We start from the raw sequence: 22,500 nt of genomic DNA, 5'->3' as shown, positions 1-22,500 counted from the left end.
CCACAATATATCCACTCCTTTCACCTCACAGTCGCCATTGAGGTAAAGGAGCCAGGGAGAAGGACATCATGGTATTTAGTGTTGGGACGCGGCCCACAGCCCATTCCACTCCGGGAGCGAATCATTATGATGGAGTCGTGGTGCGACCTTGAGCCCGGCCCAGACAATGCATTAGCCTGATCAAGCCCACTAGTGACAGCCAAGCAATGTCCCCCCAGAACATGTCACCGGGTCACCTGCACCATTCTGGTGTCTCATAATCAGAAGAGATAAATCAAACATTCATATTTTTAACTGAGGTGTTTAATATGCCAGACCTGAACACGTGAGCAGTAAATTATGTTCAGTCTACAGAGAGACGTCTCCCTCTCCCTCTCCCTCTCTCTCTCTCTCATTGACCTTAGACTGTAGTACGGTCCACGGCATTAATAGGAGTCGGGGGGGGGGGGGGGGGGGCCTGTCAATAAGAAGACAGATTCCTTCTCAACACCTCATGGATCGTACATTTAGAAGAAAAAGGGATGTCACAGGGACTGTGTCTCTGGCGTTAATTCCGGTGGATTGATTTATACTGTATGGTTAATCAATTTGATTAGGAGTGTCACATTACCTCAGGGACCTCTCTGGTTTATGATGTATAGCTTAGCAGCACATCACATTCCCCTAGTCATGCTCATCCTGAATCTCCCTCTCTAAGCAGTAAAATGGCCATGAGAGTGTCTTTGAACGAGAATATATGCATACAGCAGTATTACAATGTATGGAGAGCAAGCTATATACACTCCTCACTGGTTCAGGGGCCAAAAAGATGAATAAAAGTATGATCGGTAATGTATTGGTGAGACAGTCGAGAAAAGGACATCCGGTTTATGCTTGTCCCTGTAGGAGAATCCTTTTGAAGAACCCTTTTTGGTGCCATGTACTGTAGAACCCTCTCTGTGCACCAAAAAGGGGTTCTTCAAAAGGGTTCTCAAACTGACCAGCAAAGAGCCATTTTTGGTTGGGTAGAACCTTTTTGTTCCTAAGAGTGTACCAGCCTTGATGCTTGAGGAGAGCTTCATAACAACACTGCTTGCCAGACACACGTCCTTGTATCAAACACCTCGCTCCCCTCTGGGTACCCTGTGTGTACTGTACATGTGGAACGGTCTAACTCCTGGAGCTTGGAGTGAAACACACATAGTGTGCGGTAACCCGCCATGGAGAATTCCTGGGAAGTCACACATGTAATCATCTGTGCTCGACTCTGACTTGTGACAGTGTCTATGAAAAGACTTACGAACCCTCTGACATCAGAGCCGGGGATCACACAGTAGAGTGTGCAACATCATATTTGCGCGGTTAAGCCGCACGGTCAAGTGAGCGCCTGGGAGTTTCCAGGGAAAGAGGGAATGACTTGGAGCGAATGCCCCAGACACTCACAGAGAGAGAGAGAGAGAGAGAGAGAGAGAGAGAGAGAGAGAGAGAGAGAGGTGGGGTTTCACTGGGGGAATAATTAGCTATACTGGTCGAATGGGAGGGCAGATGTAAAGGCCAGCAGAGTGGGGAAACAGTCATGAGGGGATATGCTGTGATCATAACTAAACACACACACACACACACACACACACACACACACACACACACACACACACACACACACACACGCGCGCGCACGCACGCACACACGTGTACATACATAGGCATGCACACACATACATGCACATACACATTCACTCACACACACACACACACACACACACACACACACACACACACACACACACACACACACACACAGACTATAGAACAGAATTTTGGGGGGGAAATTCATAACTCACATTCTTTAAATAGTGCCTTTCAACTTGAAACACAGTGAAATGATGATCTTCAACTTCAAGATCATTGTATGCGTGATAAGATGGGCAAATAAGATAGGAAACAGCAGTGACTTAAAGGAACACAGCAGGACACTCGGCAACCAAGACCAAATACCAGTTCAGCAGACCAAGACGAACCGCATTAGAACATATGCTCAGATTCTGAAGAAGCATCTTCGATGATGACATGATGTGAAATGCATATCACATTGCCATAGGCTAAACCTTAAGAGTCTCAGAAAAGTTTGGAATCCCATTTTATGGTACAAAAACAAAACAAAAATGTATTATGGCAGTAGGTATACGGAGTTGATACATATATAATTAGCGTCAATGGGCAGGTGCGTCAAAGACTACGGTTTATCTAGCATAGAAAAATTGTCTATGCACGCTATGGAGTGAGATAAACTGAACCCATTTCTTACGGAAACCTACCTGATATTTCGGACTGAGGGACTTCATTCAAACTGAATCCTTTGCCGGTGTAAAATTGTCTGATATCCGAGCAACTCCGAGCTTTGCTGCTCCCGTTGTCCCCGTACCCCGGCGCCGTTAGTGCGCAAAGAACCAAAGCCACAGCCACGAAGGAATCCATCGCCACCGGCTACAGTTTAACCACCGAACGGCCAAGTGCAAATCCGAGAGAGATAGAGGTGTAGTGATTGAGCTAAATCCTAAACAACTGGAGACATCCACTCCCGCTGTCCGTTAACGGCCGTTTGTCAAAACTCCTCTGTGCGTTTGGTTGCCAGAGCCTATACACGTCTTCTCGGTCCAGTTGGTTCCCCGCACGATACTGCACGCAATAAGAAGGGAATAATACTGTTGAGAAAGCAGAGTCCCGTTTCTTCTCCGGGCTGCGGGGCTTTTTTGTTGCAGTGTAGCCTAAATAAACGAATCACGTCACGGTGACACTGTATCAATTTGATCTTCAACCTCTTGATCTTCAATCTCCGGTTTGGCTGTAGGGCTTGTACCGCGCAATCACCTGGGAGCAATAGAAAAATAGTTAGAAAGCATGGAAAAAAATAAATCAACTCAGATCCAGAGAATGGAGAGCTGACATTTAACGGTAAATAGCGTTTCTGATTCTTTCGTTACCGGGGAATGACAGCCCGCGGGAATGTGTCAGTTGAAGGAGCGCGAGGCGAGCGTTTACGGCAGTGAAGAACGGCTCCGGTTGGGTTCACGGTAACGATGCTCTCCCGGCGCTGCCACTTGGTCGAATGAGGAGGCGGGGAGAGAGAGAGAGAGAGAGAGAGAGAGAGAGAGAGAGAGAGAGAGAGAGAGAGAGAGAGAGAGAGAGAGAGAGAGAGAGAGACGCACCGACAGGACACGGGGCTCGCTCACTCCGCGCCACTGCTCTTTCAGGATGGTGCATCAACACAGTGAAAAGACTTCATTTTCCCGACAGTGATGTTTCTTTGGTGTTTTGTTTCTCTTTTGATGACAACTTTGGCATGCAACTTTCAAGCATATACAAAACGAGGTTGCTATTTTGTATGATATTTAGCCTCCTCTGAGATAAGATACCATAATAATAAGATGATTATAATGACGACTAATCAACATGTTCCCGTCTAAATGCTCTCCACAGGTCTATTCACTTGTCTGGGGGCCAACTAGCCGAGGGGAATGATTTAGAGCAAAAATCCCAGTCCAACATTGGCAGTTTCGACAGTCTATAGCCTGCCCTACAGTTACGTACACACATGTACAATCAGAATAGCTACAGTATCATGGAGTAACGTACACTAGGATGGACCTGTACGCATTTGTTGTGAGAACAGAAATGTGTACTGTGTGTCCTCCAAACAGTTTGATGACTGCATGCCAGGTGTTACAGATGGACCTGGGGGTGTCACTCTGGCCCCAGGTGCCTGCCCTGCAATCAGACGTCAGTGTGACTCTAGCCTCAGGTACCCCTCGTCCAATCAGCAGCATGTGTCGTGTGTACATGCCATCGCTCCTCAAGGGGCAATTAGAGATGGAGCAAGCTGCTACCTGCCCTGTGTTTACAGTTTACCTGTCCCTCTCTGAATACGTTCATTGTTTCTGCCAGAGTGTGTGTGTGTGTGTGTATATATGTGCATGTGTGCAGGGCAATGTGTGTGTGTGTGTGTGTGTATGCATGTGCGTTATTGGCAATCCTTCTGTGTGATTATGTAAGCGTGATGTCCACGTATCTGTGTAGGTGTTGCAGCATTCCTACGCTTGTGTGTGTGTGTGTGAGTGTGAGAGTGTGTGTGTGCTTGTGTGTGTGTGTGTGAGTGTGAGTGCGTCATTGTGCGTCCCACAGCTTTTCTCACCAACCCGCTGTGTGTTCACACACACCTCTGTGCTTTTACCGTCCCTTGTTCTGACACCTCCCTGTCCTCTGGGACGCCTTCCCGCCTGCTCCCAACTTTATCTCTCCGTCCACTTTATCCCTCCATCAACGTTATCTCTCCATTGACGTTATGTCTGTATCCACTTTATCTCTTTGAACTGTATCTCTATTCACTTTATCTCTTTGAACTGTATCTCTATCCACTTCATTCACTTTCTTCCATCTCCCTCTCCCTCTCTGTTTCTTATCTCCATCTCTTATCAGTTGTATATCTCTGATCTCCATCAACGGTATATTAGCTATCTCTACCAAACTATCTTGATCTAAACAAGCCAAGGTCTGTGTGTGTCTCTCTGTGTCTCTCTGTGTCTCTCTCTCTCTCTCTCTCTCTCGGCAGCAGAGAATGCTGTAACGATGCTGTAACTGTTCAGGAGATTTAGTCATCGTAGACATTTTTAAAACATGATTTCCCCCCCCCAAAAAAAGCGAACGAAGACCTGTTTTTTTTTATCGATGCGGGGCTAATCCGTACAGGGCGTGTCTCATGATTGATAGCATTGGAAAGGACACATTTTGTCCTCCCCACATACTTTTTATGACAGAGCCATATACTGTCCATAGATATATTGAGTATGTGGATATCTCTACAGTAGGGGAGGCTGGTGGAGGTAGAAATCGGAGGATGGGGGGGTTCATTGTCATGCGATGGTATGGAATGAGGAAACAGTATCAAACATTAAGAGTACGATTTCTTCTCCATTATCACCAAAGACGAGTCGTCGACCTTGTACAATTGGCACAGAACAACAACACAGGGGGAGAGAGAGAGAGAGAGAGAGAGAGGCTGTAGGAGTGTGTGTGTGTGTGTGTGTGTGTGTGTGTGTGTGTGTGTGTGTGTGTTATGGTGAGAATTGAGGATGTTTGAGGGTATATTTTGATGCATTCTGTGTTATTGAATCAGAGGATTTTTTTAGTTTTTTTCTCTTGTCTGATTGTGACATTCCCGTGGGAGATGTGTTGGCATTTTAAAGACTGGTGGGATGAACGGAACACACAGAGAGAGAGAGAGAGAGAGAGACAGAGAGAGAGACAGAGAGAGAGACAGACAGACAGACAGACAGAGAGAGACAGATAGAGAGGGGGAGAGAGAGAGAGAGAATGATCGAGCACATCATAACGGGGAGGGGGGGGCATTTCCAATGCTATCAATCATAAGACAGGCTGTGTACGGATTAGCCCCGCATCGATAAAAAACAGGTCTTTGTTCGCTTTTTTGGGGGGGGAAAATCATGTTTTAAAAATGTCTATGATGAGAGGGGGAGAAAGAGAGAATTTATTTGAGAATTCAAATACATAACAATGCATTCCACAGATACCTAACCTCTCAGGAGATCATCAGACAGACAGACAGACAGACAGACAGACAGACAGACAGACACAGTTATGGGGAAAGAGAGATACAGAGGGACAAAAAAAAGGGGGAGAGAGAGAGAGGGGGGGGGAGAGAGAGAGAGAGAGAGAGAGAGAGAGAGACACCACAGGCTGTAAATAGTCATTTCCTGCCTCTTCATCATTCAACATTTTGTGATGACTGATATTGTTTATGACTACATTAGACAGTGTTGCTCTATAATTAGTAGGTCCTGTGACTAGATCAGTCCAAACATAGCCAAACTGCCCTCTCACGTACATGACAAATCGCCTCTCCTACATCACCGCACTGCACCATCACCCTACACCGTTATTATTAGTGGACAACATTGCCAGCCACTCTTTTCCCACCGTCATCGACAATGATTCACTGCACTCCGCGGTACATGCAGGCATGTTCCTGTCAATGTGAAATGTCGCTTGTTCTTTGTGTTAAAGACTTGAGTGACTCCTTACCACACATACACTAGAGACAGACCACCACAAAGGCCTGTCTCTACCCCTACCCAGGGGTATGCCTTTGCTAAGTCTCCCACGTGTGGCCGTAGGTTGGGTGAGAGGCTGAGTGGGCTGACTGTGTGTGTGTGTCTGTGATTTTGTGTGTGTGAGAATAAACATGTGTGTGTGTATGTTCATGTCTGTGTGCATGTTCTTGTGAGCACGCATGCATAAATAGCCTACAGTATATATGTGTGTGTGTGTGTGTGTGTGTGTGTGTGTGTGTGTCTCACATGTGGCCAAAGGTGGACGGTGCTGTTGTGGAGTGTGATTGGTCTCTGCCAGTGTCTGGTATGGAGATTATGTAATTAACGCTCACTGTTCGCTGCAACTCCGCCATGTTTTCTCCAGGCTGCTTCATTGAAGTTTTATTGGCTCTGACCATGAAAGGCTTTCTAATGAGTAGCAGGAAGCAGGAGGGGGGGTGTGGGGGGGGGGGGGGGGGGGGGTGAGGAGAGAGAAGTTTTGGGGGGGAGGGGGGGGGGGGCACACAACTGTACAGGCCCACACAACTGCATGGTGCTGAATTGTACGCATTGTGTAATTATATGGTAGGGTTGTTTCAGGGCGTGATGGGGTTTCGGAGGGAAATTATACTAGTTTGTAGAGAAATACATGTGTTTAAGAACCACACCTTTACTGTCATGACCACAGACCGGTGGAAAGATAGACAGACAAACACACAGACAGACACACACACGAACAAAACTGACAAAAGGACAGACAGACAGATAGACAAACAAAACTGACAGAAGGACAGACACAGACAAACACACACACACACACACACACACACACACACACACACACTCACACACTCACACACTCACACACTCACACACTCACACTTCTTGGACAGTGTTAGCGGTACACACAGAGAGAGCAGCAGCAGCAGACAGGGCCTACCACTGAGCCTTGGTGGGGTTTCTATGTAAATAAAGTGTGTGTTGCTTCAACAGATCTAATCAAGCCTGAGTACAGGGAGATCACAGTGTCCTCGCCTGTCCTCAGGTCACGTCCCGGGGTGAACAGAGATAGCATCGGCTCACTGCGTTCCCTGCTCTTTTTATGGCAAGCGTTAGCCTTAGTACAGCACATTTGCTGGTGGACCGGAGTGTGCAGAGAAATTACTCACAGCTCTAGAATACCTCTCTCTCTCTCTCTCTCTCTCTCTCTTTCACTCTCTCCTTTCACCTCTCTCAGTCCTGCTCTCTCTCCCTCCCCTCTCTCTCTCTCTATCCCACTCTCTCCTTTCACCTCTCTCAGTCCTCCTCCCTCCCCCCTGTCCTCTCGCTCTCTCTCTGTCATGCTCTCCCTCTACCCCCTCCCCACCCCCCCCCTCTCCTCTCCCCCTCTCTTTCACTCTCTCGCTTCAGAGGAGTGGAGGAGAAGCTGTAACATGTACTGAGCTGGCAGGGTTGTTTTTCTCTCCGTTCCTCCCTGTCCCTGTGCCGTTCTGTGGCGCTATATCACTCCCTGATTACATTTACACAGTGTCTGTCTGTGCAAACACAACCTCTACACCCACAGCACCCCCCCCCCCCCCCCCCCCACACACACACACACACAGGGATAGATAGAAGAGGAGATGGGAAACAGAGAGAGATACAGAGAAGGGCAAGAGAAAGACAGACATGTTGGCAACAAGAGGAGAAAGAGGAGAAAAGGGGGGAAAGGGAGAGACAAGCAGATAAAGAGAAAAAGAGTGTGAGAAAAAGAGAGAACGACAAAAGAGGAGAGTGAAAAGATGGTGAAATGGAGAGAGAGAGAGAGAGAAACAAGGGGAACGAAAAGGAGAAGTGAAGATCGGGAGAAAACAAAGAGACAGTGGAGAGAGTCTAAAAACAGAATGCGAGATACACGAAGAAAAGAGGGAGAGAGCGATAGAAGAGGAGGAAGGAATTAGACAAGGTGAGAGCAGCAGTCAGCCAAAATCCTTCTTTCCCAGAACTCCTCTGGTCGCCTTAGTGGGCGGCCAATTGTTTGGAGGGTGAGGGTGAGAGAAATGCCCTTGGGGGTCGGGGATCGAGGAGGGGGGAGAGTCTGTGTGTGTGTGGGGGGGGGGGGGGGGGGATTACTAGTGTTCTGCGTTTGTCATCCCTACCAGTTACCCTGGCACCAGCTCTCCTAGGCAATTACTAATCAGAGCACATTCCGTACTCCCATTACACAGCCTTCCAGGTAATACATATTTGAACCAATCACATCCACGGGGAGGTGTGTGAGGCACGAATCTGAAACTTGAAATCCCATTTTTTTCATACGGATCTTTTATTGAGTTCAATAAATCATTTATGGCTCAAAAATTGGTGGAAAAAGTGTTGGCGCACACTGTAGATCAAGTCTAAAGAGAGAGTAGACAGTCAGGCTTATTCACAATGGCCCTGACAGAGGGGAGTGAGAGGGGAGGGGACATCAGAGAATGACAACAGGTGGTATTCAAGACCTTGAAAGCTGTTTGAGTTCATTACTTCTCAAATTAATGGGGTACCTCGATCAGAATCTCTCTCTTTCTCTTTCTCTCTCTCCCGCTCTCTCTCTATCACTCTCTACCACAGACACCTTCATCCAATTACTCTCTTCGTTGGCCTTCGTGCTGTTCCCATATAAATATTTTAGCTGCTCTATCTGTCATGTGTCTGAGAGGATGAATTAACAGTCTCTTCTGTTGCCTCCGAGCCCGAGAACTCATCAAGTCCTGGGGAGACAGTGGCAGCTTAAGGAGACACATGTAGAACCAGCAGGGTTTGAAACGGAGATCTCTTGCATGGATGCCACAGACTTAAACCATTATACCGAGAGAGGGCATTCTCGTGGTACGAGGGCTACAGTATATCTGGGCTTTAGAAGTCGCAGGCAAGGCTACCTCATCACCAGGAGCGTGGTTTCCCAAATAGCCCTCTAGGCAACTTAACAAACACTACATGTACACAGACATACAGATCCATAAATGCTTTATCTAATCCAGGTAGGTTGACATAGGCTGACGTAAGCCTTTATGAATATGTATAAAGCTGTCATGCTTGCCTTTGACATAACCATAGCTTATCGTCCTTACCATCCTGCGCCTTCAATATGGCTGGTGAAAGGGATAGTTCACCCAAATCTTCTCACAATGTTTTCATACCTCAAAACAACATGATCTGCAGTCAAGCAGGGTCCGTCTATCCCACACCATCTGTCGTGCCCCCCCAGCTCCATGCATCAAGGAGAAATCTGCAGGCCTCAATCCCAAACTAAAGGGCCCAGATTCAGATTGACACCATCTAACTCCCCCCACAGTCTGGGACACAGTGGGTGGGGAGGGGGGGGTCCTATCTCAGTGTGCTTCTCAGACCCCCACATGGAATGCTTAATTATTTTTGGATGGTGTGAACATTCCTTTCACATTCCTCTATTCTCTTCCTTATACGATACACTCCCCCTCAATCTCTCCGTTTGTTTTTATGAAGAGATAAAAAAAATCGTACCGTCCCAAAAAAAGCGGAGGAACCGTGGATGTATGAGAGCTTTGATGAAAGCTTCAATGTCAATATGGGATTTAAACAATAGGCAAATAGCTAACCTATTACATATTCGATTCTATAACAAATCCTCCCACTCTGAAAAGACCAGGGGGAGGCTAGTGGAGGTAGAAATCGTAGGACGGGCTCATTGTAATGCATGAAATGAAATGAGGCGTGTGTTTTGTACCATTCCTGCTTCCATTCCATGCATTACAATGAACCCGTCCCCCGATTTCTACCCTCCACAAGCCAAAGACCCTGCTAGTTTTGTCACAATGTCCACCCCTTCACCCCTACCCTGGGATCAGACCTACAGTAGGCCTACCAATGGTTCCGCTGGCGTTAAGACAAATAGTCGTTTCAGCACACTCCTCAGATGGTGTTGTAAACTACATTGTAAAACAAATGTAGCTTGTAAATCTGTCTGAGGGGGGAAAAACGCAGTCTGTCTTTTGGTGGGGTTTCAAATGAAGCTGTAATGGACTCAGTACATTTGCTTGCGGGCTGGAATGGAGTGTGCTGTATAGTGGATATGCTTCACATTGATTTATAAGGGCTGCTTGACTGGAGCTCAATTTCTACAGTCAGTGTAACAGTATGCGTATGTATGTTGATGTGCTGCTACGTAATTAAACTGTATGTCTGTCACAATAAGTCATAAGTACGACACCGATGTTTGGCCGTTATAATCCATATGTCAGCGACGTATGTTGTGTGAATTCTACGGTCATCAGAAAGAGGTCTCTCGTTACCATCAGCGGTGTCGAACGTCATTTGTCTCATTTCTGTTGACGCCGACATAAACGGTAAAAGTAAAACAACAACATTCATCATTACACACACACACACACACACACACACACACACACACACACACACACACACACACAGCCTATAAAGTGCCTGCTCGTGTATAGTAGTACACACAGTAGCAGCTCTCCATTGGCCTTCACCATGTCTCCATTGGCCTTCAACTCTCTCCACAATGTCGCCCGGTCATCCATCTTCTCTCTCTCTCTCTGTCACCATCGTCCCTGGTGTACTGTCATGGAGGCGGTTCCAAATCACACTGGTGTGATGGGTCACTACTGCCTCAGACTTGTCACCATCGCAACCTCAACATTGCGAGTGATGTTGTTCTCATGGTACACGCTTGGGCTCGGTGTGCGGAAGAGCCAGGTTCAATCCCCGCCGTTGAACGCCTGCTGTGGCCTGCATAACAATCCTTATCCCTAAACCCTCATCCTCGGCTATTAATCCCGAGTAGCAACTCTGATTGGAAACCAACCTATCTTTGTCTCTTTCTTACGAAGCAAGGCTCGTCCTGCGTGAGAGGTTGTCTGAGAGGGGGCCAGGGAGACCCAGAGCATTGATTACCTCCTCGCTCTGGTCCTGCAGCGTGGGACAGTGGCGGGACGCCCTGCATCCTTAAACACGCCCGATCAATGATCCCTCTCTGACACCTCACCACTCATCCGTCCTGACACGCACGTCGCGTGCACACGCACACACACAAACATACATACTGTGTACACACACACACACAAACATAGATACTGTGTACAGACACAGACACACACACACACACACACACACACACACACACACACACACACACACACACACACAACAAAGAGAGGACAGACAGGGGTGTTATTTCAGCTAAACCTAGGGTATTGCAAAACAATCCATAGCCTCATCATAATTTGGGCACAGGGTCTGGGAGACCTCTCCAAGGGAAAGCACATTTCATGCAATTCAACATTGTTTTCACCAACACTTCTCAGCAGCAGTTGCTTGTTACTGAGCCACAATACTGGGGGAAATACCTGTTACCGCCTCAATTGTATCAAGAAACACATTTCTTTGAGAGAGAGAGAGAGAGAGAGAGAGAGAGAGATTGTGTCGCAAGAGCAAGTTTCACATTGAGCAAGTATTGAATTGGTTCAATATGCCTCATTGAGCAAGCATGTAGGCACTGTTGCACACATGAAATAAAAAATGATGTTTTTTTTTTTATTGCATTTGTTTTCCCAAAGGTAACTTGTGATTATTATTTTGGTCCATTATTGCAGAGCGGAGTGAGAGTCTACATTTATTATCTTTGGTTTTCAGGATTTGGAAGCTTGCTTTTTTTGGCCGGTTGGTCTTGAGCCAGGGTATGGCAGCTGGGGGGGTGGGGGTGAGGGGGAGCTTAACGTTTTAACGGTTAGGTAGAACTTTATACCTTGCCAGCAGTAGTAGTGAAGAGGGAGGGCGTAGATGTCAAGTAAATCAACTCATTTATTCACCAACGCGGCATAAATGACATCCAAAAGCAATCCCAAAAGGCATGTGACAGCATACACAATGGTCAGGCTCTGACTCTCACTCAAAAATGAGAAATGAAAATAAGTCCAAATATATAAATAAAATTCAATATCTCTGTCCTAAATTGAAAGGACATCCAATGCAATCAAACATCCAGAAGAAGGAAAGAATCCTATGTTCCAATCTATGTTCCAACCAAAAGAGCAGAGGAATGCAAAGGGTTGATCTTACCACATCACTTCAGTTCAGTCCGTATAAAATAATCCAAATGAATCCAAAAATAGATCGAGAGATAGATAATCCACTCAAACAGGAACTATGTATTTGGAAATCCAATAAGCCTTGATTGTACAGGAGTCCACGTTGCAAGCCCACAACAGGAGAACTAATGATATCACTCAATTACGACTATCACAATGTTCTCTTGCTTAACGTTTGAGAAAACTAGGACTTTAACCCTCTGGAATCTATGCCTGTTTATTATTGGATGGATTTCGTTATAGGAAGTCTCTATCGCAAACCGTTACAAAATATATTGTATCATGAGTAAATGTACCTCAATTAGGGCCAGAGGGCTACACTGTTTCATTGTTACAAACAAATCATCTACCCACCACATGTTGTCCTTATTCTCTCCTGCCACACCCATTATTGATTAAACCAGGAAGTGACCAGGAAGTGTCCCAAGGAGTGGGCGGGGCCTCATAGCCTACAAATACCCACACACACACATCGAATGAAACCCCGGAATCCTGAGCAACCTGTGGATTACCACAACAAAAAAAAGAAATCTTCACACTCAAAATTCAATTGGCTAGCCTCAAGAGGTATTAAAACTCGGTCTTTTACCCGAGCACACTGGTGCCTATGGGCTCAGCATTGATCAATGTTTGATGGTCATCTCACTTGGTAGAAACAAATGGATTCATTCAGAGAGATCCCCGGTACACAACCTGAAAAGAACCTGGCAGCAGACACTGAGCGATTGATGCAGGGCAACAGCACCCTAGAGAGTGAAAGGAGGAGCATTCACACAGAACACCCATCGATCTCAGTCATGTGGGAGGACGCAGCCGAATGCCAAACAGAGCATGTCTGGGAGGGAACATGGCATCAGACACGGCCTCTGATAGGCTCCACGGCGTCCCTCTCATCCAATAGAATTGACCGTGTTGTCGTTCACATGATGATGGTATGGGTCAGCGGTCCAATCCCTGTGTGATAGGACGGAGGGTTGCCAACGTAACGAGGCTGAGGTCTGATTGGCTGGCCTGATTGTGCTGACGTCTGTGGTCCAATAAGTGTTATCTGACTGGGAAGTGTTGGGGGGGTGTGGGGGGGAGGAGGGATTCAGTGATTCAGCTCACGGACGATGGGCTTGAGTAATTCTCGGTGCCAAGACCCTCAAAGACCACCTACCACCCTCTCCTCCACACACACGCACACACACACGCGCACACACACACACACACACACACACACACACATACGCGCACACACACACACACACACGCACACATACACACACATACACACACACACACACACACACACAGTCCATTGTCTCCGCCCCTTAACTAATGCAGCCCAGCGTTTAATTGGAATGGGTGCGCATGCTGGCAGGAGCCACATATCTCTGTGGCTGGCCGTTGTCACGGGGACAACAATGCTAATCTGTTTTCCAAATGGCGGTCCGTCAGGTTGACTAATGTTGTAGACCCCCTCTGGACCCCCTTATTAAGAGACAATATATTCCAATGACAACTCTCTCACTTCACACACTCCACTCTCTGGTGGAGAGGGCTAGAATGTGTGTGTGTGTGAATTTGTGTGTTTACCAGTAAGGGAGTGTGTGTGTGTGTGTGTGTGTGTGTGTGTGTGTGTGTGTGTGTGTGTGTGTGTGTGTGTGTGTGTGTGTGTGTGTACGCAGGCTAGAGTGTGCATTGTGTAGACATAATGTATAGTGAAAAAAAAAAAATATATTCTGTATGAAACAGATTACAGTCTGTATACATGCATCCTGACCCAGCCTCAAGCACTAACGTGTGGGGGGTAACTCTGACCCCCTTACCCCTCTGTCTCCCTCTCCATCCCACCCTGGGTCAGTCCTCCATCCCCCCCCCATGTCAGTCCTCCATCCTGGGTCAGTCCTCCATCCCATCCTGGGTCAGTCCTCCATCCTGGGTCAGTCCTCCATCCCGCCCCGGGTCAGTCCGTCTGTGAGGGGTCCTGTGCTCCAGACCAGACCCAGAAACTGATCGTGCCTTCCTCTATTTTCATTTAATATCACATAGAATAACACAGGCTTCCTCTGGGGATTCAGTGTTATTGCGTAGCCGAGTGTCTTCTCTGTGATATTATTGTGCTCATGTTCATTTCTGTTTGTCCTCGTGGAGAGAGCAGTAGGACGGCTGGCCAGGGGGAGATAAGCTGGGTATTGGACAAGCCAAGGTGTGTTGGTGGAATTTTTGCAATTAAAAAGAAAGTTCTATACCCCCTCAAATGTACCCCGTGTCAGATACACACACACACACACACACGTGTAAGTGTCTCTGCACACTTATGTTGATGTGTGTATCCATGCAATTCCATGCCTGTGTTTGTGTGTGCACTGGCTTGCGTGCGTGTGTGTGTGTGTGTGTGTGTGTGTGTGTGTGTGTGTGTGTGTGTGTGTGTGTGTGTGTGTGTGTGTGTGTGTGTGTGTGTGTGCGTGTGTGTGTGCGTGTGATGTAGCTTTTTAATCAGGACAGGGTTAATAGCTTCAAGTCTCCACAACATGGCACCTTGGGCTCTGGCAGTGTTGTGGATTGATCGTTGTGTGGGGTTTTCGTGAGGACGGTCTGACACAAACAGCAACCCTGTGCCAGGTGCCAAGAGGAGGGGGAGGGGGGGAGAGAGGAGAGAGGACGGGGGGAGAGAGAGGAGAGAGGAGAGAGGAAGTTGTTTACCTGCCCTCTGCCAGCTCACAGCATGATGGGAAATGAAAGTGACAGGTGAGACGGTTCAGCCAATCAGTGGAGGGAAAGACGAAAGGAAGCGGAGAATAGTGGGGAGAATAGTAGGGGAGGTGTGTGTTGGTGTGTGTGTGTGTGTGTGTTTGTTGGTGCGTGGGTGTGTTTTCCTGCTGCATCCCATCTAACTCAAAAGAAAGGCTTTCTTACCCTTTCTAACCCCAAGAGCTCACCACTTTGGAAGAAAAAAAAAACCCTCATCTCATCTCACTCTGTCTCTCTGGCTGGCTGAGAGAAGTGGAAGGTGAAAGACAGTACTACCCTGGTGAAACCCAAGAGCCAGGCCTCCTCCTGCGCCCCTGCGCCTCCTCTTGACCCTCTCTTTGAAGAGTTATTCCCGGAGCCTCCCTGGGCTCTGATCCCCCAGACCCGTCAAGGTAATGTTTCTGTCTGGATGCTCCTCTTACTCCTCAAGTCCATTCATGTGCAAACCCGGTGGACGTGTAGAACTGCCAGCCAGGTGTTGGTGTGCGATGAGTGAGTGTGTGTGTTATGAGTGAGAGTGTGTGTGTGTGTGTGTGTGTGTGTGTGTGTGTGTGTGTGTGTGTGTGTGTGTGTGTGTGTGTGTGTGCGTGCGTGTGTGTAAAGAGGCCAGGCTATAGGCTCGGCTGTTGCCACTGCCACAGAAACGCTGATTTGTGCTGGGCGAGGGTTTTAAATAGCCTAGACAGGGAGCTGAGCAGCTGTGACCCCGGATCCCCCCCCTCACTCTCACTGTTACACTTTTACACACACACACACACACACACACACACACACACACACACACACAGATGACTTTCCTCCTCCGTACCTAGAGTACAGGCATCAGTGCTGGTGATGTGACTGCTCTGTCTTTCTCCCAAGCACAATGTAGTCCAATTAGGATGAGTGAGCCAGGGAAGTGTCAGACAGCGGGCTTGGACTGTGTGCTTCCCCCTTACGCCAGATAGTCAGGCAGTCTCACAGTAAAGAACTGGGGAAAAATGCTTCAGGGCTAAAATAGAATCGCTGAGTCGGTGTGTGTGTGTGTGTGTGTGTGTGTGTGTGTGTGTGTGTGTGTGTGTGTGTGTGTGTGTGTGTGTGTGTGTGTGTGTCCTGACCTGAGGTTGACCCCCATGTTGGCCCGAGGGTCTTGGTACCCGGCTGAGTGGGATGCTGGTCCTTGGCCTCGGTTGACTTCATATATACTTTTGTGAGGTGGGGTCTTCTTGTCTGGAGCCACGGTGTGTGTGTGTGTGTGTGTGTGAGTGTACCTTTGTCAGGTGGAGTCTTCTCGTCTGGAGCCTCCTCCTAACTATGTGTCCCCAAGTATCTCTGTCTCTAAGACTTTCCCCTGTCACCCTACCAGAACGGAACCCATTTTAGACACGCAGAATGTGCATCCGATTTTGCCATATTGTCTTTGTCTATGATCACATTGTGATTTCCTCCTGGATAATTGACAGGTAATGGAGAGCTCAGGATCAGGATCTTAATTCACTCTACAGTTTTCTTATCCTCATTTTATTCAGTCACCATCATATTTAAAAAAAAAAAGTATTTGTTTGTATGTAAAATGTATTTATTCCTTATAACAGTATTTTGGTTTCTGGACTATTTGGTTTCTGGCCTTGAAATCCTGTAATTTCACCCATCTTGATCGGTTCTGGTGAAGGTATCAGATGACTGGGTCGAGGTCTACCAACGACAACAATGGATTTGTTCCAGTTGTCTATGAAATGTGAACGCTATCCAATGTAAACGCTTCCTTGTGAAGAGAAAACACCTGAACTCGTGATTTCAGAAGAAATGGGTTCCAGAATAACTGTTGTGGAACACAGTATCAGGGATGCAGGGATTTATCTTTACCGAACGTTCAGAGAACCTTCGAATGATATTAAATAGTTATATTACTGGACATAATTCTTCTCGAGATGTGTTTCCAGAAGTTTCTTCGGTACTTAGTTCAGGATGTAAATCCACCATCGTGGCACAAGATACTGAATATGAACATTGTTCCCGTTTTCAACTCCTCCAGTTATTCAGTCCCACAAAAAAATAACATGATTGAATTTCCTTATCCTTACCACCTCCCACCTCATTTTATTCACAGATTACTTTGATAACCAGCGGAAAATAACAGCATTTGCTATATGACTTCACGCTTGTAACCCACACAATATAATGCTTGTAAATCTGTCGTTTACCCCCCGTAACCTTGCTAACAGTCCCTCCATGACCAGTGAGTTCCCTTATGGTTTCACTTGTGTTTGTCCACCACCCTGGAGGTACAGGACAGAGAGGGGAAAAGAGGAAGAAACAGCACAGCATAACAGGAAATCCCTCGAAACCGCAGAGAGAAGATTGTCTTCTTAAGGCACATAGTACAGTGTGCTGTTATTAAAAAGCACACAGTAGGCTTGGTAACAAAGTCATTACAAATGTTCATGTTAAAAATGTAGAATATGTATCCAAATATCAAGCCTATTAAGCATGTCCAGTCTTTCCAGTGTGTGTGTGTGTGTGTGTGTGTGTGTGTGTGTGTGTGTGTGTGTGTGTGTGTGTGTGTGTCTATGCAGGCCAGGAAACTGCCATAAGTGCTCTATTCCCACACTGATGGCTTTTCCAGTGGGAGGTGTGGTTAGACTGGAGGGCTGGGACTGGTGTCGCCTGATACTCTGCCATCAAATGCCTCCAGAGTCACTGTGGAGGATGAAAGACTAAAACAACAATGATGATGATGAAGATGAAGACGACGATGATGAAGACGGAGGTGATGGTGATGATGACGATGATGACCTACTATAACAACTCCAAAAAGTGGGGTTCTGGATAACGATAATGACTATGACGATAACGATGATGAGTGAAGAGATTACGATGATGATGATGATGATGATGATGATGATTACGACTGAGGAGATTCTGATGATATTGATGATATTGATGATGATGATGATGATGATTAAGAGTGAGGAGATTCTGATGATATTGATGATGATGATATTGATGATATTGATGATGATGATGATGATGATGATAGTGATGAAGACAAATGTGTGGTGGTTTTCCAGCTGTAGCCAGATCCTGTCCCTCTAACCTCACTCACCCTGAGTCATGACTTGGACGGGTCGCTGCTACAGTTGGTGCATCACACCACCAGACGCTTCGCAGGACACATACCTCTGTCTGTGCCAGCCCTGGCACCCTGTCTAGCTGCAGTGTGTGTGTGTGTGTGTGTGTGTGTGTGTGTGTGTGTGTGTGTGTGTGTCAGTGCGTGTGTGTGTGTGTGTGTGAGTGTTTGTGTGCGTGCGTGCGTGCGTACGTACGTGCACGTGTGTGTGTATGTGTGTTCTCCACATCTGTGCTACGCTAGGCTATGCTAACAGTGAAAACCTAAACTGGTGTGGACAGCAGTGGCTAATTCCTGGTCATTATATTCCATAAATAGCAAAGTTTCCTCTGTCGGAGCAGCCAGCCAGTCAGCCAGCCAGTCAGCCAGCCAGCCAGCCAGCCAGCCACATATCAGCTGAGCGAGCGAGCTGTCACTTGTCGACGCCACTGCTACCACACACTGCTACCACACACTGCTACCACACACTGCTACAACACACTGCTACCACACACTGCTACAACACACTGCTACAACACACTGCTACCACACACTGCTACCACACACTGCTACAACACACTGCTACCACACGGATGGCAATGACTGTTCCAGCAATGGACCTATTCCTGTCATCTCGTTCTCCCTCTGTCTCCCGTCCTCTCTCACTCTCTGTTCTGCCTCTAACTCATTTCTCTCTCTCTCTCTCTCTCTTTCTCTCTCTATTCCTCCCATTCTCTCTCTCTCTCTATCATCCTCTTCTCCCTCTCTTTCTCTCTCCCTTCTCTGTCTCTCTCTCTCTCTTCTTCTCCCTCTTTCTCTCTCTCTCTCTCTCCCTCCCTCCTTCTCTCTCTCTCTCTCTCTCTCTCCCTCCCTCCTTCTCCCTCTTTCTCTCTCCCTTCTCTCTCTCTCTCTCTCTCTCTCTTCTTCTCCCTCTTTCTCTCTCTCTCTCTCTCTCTCTCTCTCTCTCTCTCTCTCCCTCCCTCCTTCTCTCTCTCTCTCCCCCTCCTTCTCCCTCCTTCTCTCTCTCTCTCTCTCTCTCTCTATTCCTGGTGTGATCCTGGCACAGCGTGCCCTCAGCCCTCGGCTCTGTTGTCACACAGACAGATATGTTTAGCCGGAGGCTTCCTGGATGCAAATAGAGAAGGTCAGACTGTGCAACTCTGCTCCTCAACCTGCTCTGCACTCCCTCTCCCAGTCTCTCTTCTGTCCCCCAGGGACCACCCTTTGACAGTTAGGTGTACAGTAATCTCATAGTCCCTTTTTAAAAGGACAGTTCACCCAGATTGCCACATATTACAAATGTGGTTCCGAACTTCGTAAGTCAGTCTGTGTGAAAGGACAGTCCATGCTTTGGGGTTTGTTTTTTTTGCGACTGCTTCCATCTGCTAGTATTATGAGTTTCTGACAAACAATCTACTGAATTGACGTCAATGTACCTGATATTCATTCCAAAATTTCATTTCAAAAAGTCATCGAGTCTTTTTCAGAAAGTTCTTAAACTAGGACAGAAGGTGGGATGAAAGACTGACAACAGACAAGAACAAAAGGATCAGTTAACATTCCCAAAAGTAAACCCGCTTTGATCAACAACCCCCCCCCCTCCCCAAAAAAAAGAAAAAAAAGAGAAAGAATCGAGAAACACATTTATTTCATGTACTTTGTAGTTTGATGTGGCATTCCAAAAGACGGGTGGAGAACAGAAGGAGTCAGCTGGTACGTTGAGAAGCAGTAGATCGTCAACATTATCATTTCAACGCTGTACAGAAAGTTGGCAATTTCCGGCTTATGTCTAACAAAGACAGTGACATCTAACTTAAGAGGAAAAGGAGATTCTTCAGACCAGAAATACAGCGGAGCGACCTTCGACCTCGGCTAAGCCATGTTCCCGTACACGTTGATCTTCCCCCCATAGAAAAGAAAGTCAAGAAAACACAAAACAAAACGCTGATTGACTTAAAATATATACATTTATACACATGCTATAATTACCATAAGTGATTCTCTGTGCGTTGGACACGAGTTAAGGACATACATGGAGAAACAGAGAGGGGACAGTGGCCAGGTGGGGGGGGTGGATACAGTTCTGAACGCCGTAAAAATCCAAAAACAATAAACCAACTCAGTTCCATTCGTCAACTCACTGTAGAGTCGATAGACCACAGCTGGACAACTCCAGTCTAAATGGCAACTTCATTGCTTTGACCAATATCTGATTTAGCGATAAACCCTGATAAAACCTGATGAATGAACCAACTGGCGGTAGCCAGAGAGTGAAGACAGGGGGGCCCGTGTCCTCTAGACTGGAGTTGTGCAGCCCCAGTCTAGTCAGCAGACATCCAGGTGATAATGGTCTTCTGGTGAATCGCCCCTTATAGACCAGGAGCTTGTCAGCAATGTTTATGGGTTGGATAAAGGTCAGTTTCCTCTAATGGTTAGCGGTAGAATGGGTGGTGTGTAAGCGGATCTGATAGCTGTGCCTAAGGGCCACTATTATCAGGAGTAGGTACAGTATACAACGTCTATAAAAAATGTTACCGAGATTTTCTTTCTTGTATTGATATAATGAAGTTCAATGTTCTTGTTTTAAGTGTATTTTCACTTACCCACAACGTAATCTAGCACACATTAAGATAACCTGTCTTGTATCAAGATTTTCGAAGTTGTATCAAGATTTTTTTTTTTTTGCTTAAAATAAAATAGAAAGTTCTGGCAGTGGGGTAAGATACGGTGTAAACTGTATAAATATCTGTTACATTTACATTCAACCTCCTCTTTTAAATCACGTTACCTGTACACACCGCTACTGTACTGCACCACCCAAAGAAACAATCTGTCACTGAACAAAAGGAAAAAGGAAAAAGAAGACATATTGACTCAAACATAGATACACACGCACAACATGTTCCTTTATAAAAAATAGCTATGTTTTTTTTTTTTTTGAAGAGGTGAGAAATGCCTTATAACCTTAATGTGTACATTTGAGCATTAGCGACGTGTGTTAATTGGGAAACTGCTGGTTAAATCTGCGTTTGTTTACCTTCCAATAGCTGTGTGTGCTGTCGGCTGTATCTGTTACTCAAGTGTAGGCTTAGACTCCTAATCTAGACCATCATTTGATCACATTGTCAAAACAGAGAGGAAGCGATTGATGTGGTGAATAAAGAAAGCAAAAGCAAGCAGAAAGTGAGTGAGAGAGAGAGAGAGAGAGAGAGAGAGAGAGGCCATGAAATGGAGTGCCAGGTTATTGAAACATAAACAATATTTTTCTAAGATGTGATTTGCATACTTTTTGCATAACCATGATGGCACCCTGTTCCCATCCTAACAAAACAACATAACTATGGAGGTTATGCATGCATATGTGCAATTCAAAGAGCAAAAACACACACAAATGGGACAAACAATAAACAATATTAGTAAATCAACAATGTACAAACAAGCTTTAACCGATGATTTCTGGTGAAAATGTGTCGTTATGTCATTGGTTGGTATATGAAAATGCGGTTGTACATTCTTGGTATATTTGTTATACAAAATATATCTCTGAAGTTTTTTTTTCAGTTTTCTTTTTGCATTGCTTTTCATATAGCAGACAAGCACAGTTCATTCAAAGCTATTCAGAAAAAAAAAAAAGAAATGTAGAATCCATTTAGCTCAATCAACCAAGGGCTTGTGTTGGGATGGGTTTAAAAAACAATACCTAAATACACTCAATCAAATCAATCCATCTATATACAGTGCATACTGCACGCACACACCCACACACACATACTCATAATCTGTTCAATGTGTTTGTGTGTCCATCTCTACGTGAAATCGTTACATTCCAATCCTGTATAAACATATAATCATGTCAGAATATCAAATCTGTTATCCACGTCTTGCCAAAAGGGATTGTTTTTATCATAAATCTATCATGCGTATAATCCTTTCAAGAAAGTAAAGAGATGGTAGTTTCCAACTGAGCTGAACTGAGCTGCCTTGCGGGCAAATGGTGCAATGGACCAGGACACGGCTAGATAACAAATAAAAACAGCAGCAGGAAAGAGAAACAGAAAGGTGTGTGTGTGCGTGTGTGTGTGTGTGTGCGTGTGTGCATGCGTGTGTGTGTAGTGACCGTGTGTGTCTGTGTGTGTGTTTTTGTGTGTGTGCATGCGCATGTGCGTGCACGTGTGTGTGTGTGTGTGTGTGTGTGCATATAATGTATGATTGCGTGTGTGTATGTGTGTGTGTGTGTGTGTGTGTGTGTGTGTGTGTGTGTGTGTGTGTGTGTGTGTGTGTGTGTGTGCATATAGGAGCCTGTTAAATGCAGTCCTGTCTTGTAGGCTGTCTGATCGAGTGACAGTATGAGTGTGTCTGTAAAGCAAAGAGCAATAGGGCTGTGGTAGTGACTGCACACACACACACACACACACACACACACACACACACACACACACACACACACACACACACACTCCAGTCCACAACATACACAGAGCAG

General features: G+C 46.2%; 1 protein-coding gene across 1 annotated transcript in view; it reads right to left on the bottom strand.

Annotated features, from left to right (window-relative positions):
- Positions 1–3,060, bottom strand: part of gpc1b (glypican 1b) — a 58,680-nt gene extending 55,620 nt beyond the window's left edge. The window contains exons 1-2 of the mRNA XM_083690319.1: positions 2,961–3,060; positions 2,295–2,847 (exon numbers count right to left, since the gene is read on the bottom strand). Coding sequence (XP_083546445.1) covers positions 2,295–2,454 — 160 coding nt within the window. The 5' untranslated portion in view covers positions 2,455–2,847; positions 2,961–3,060. The remainder of the gene's footprint in view (positions 1–2,294; positions 2,848–2,960) is intronic.
- Positions 3,061–22,500: the final 19,440 nt, after the last annotated feature.

The sequence above is a fragment of the Argentina silus genome (genome assembly GCF_951799395.1).
Source record: "Argentina silus genome assembly, chromosome: 18".
NCBI classification, from domain to species: Eukaryota; Metazoa; Chordata; class Actinopteri; order Argentiniformes; family Argentinidae; genus Argentina; species Argentina silus.
Note: the sequence above shows the minus strand (reverse complement) of the source record. Positions and strands in the feature narration are given on the sequence as shown.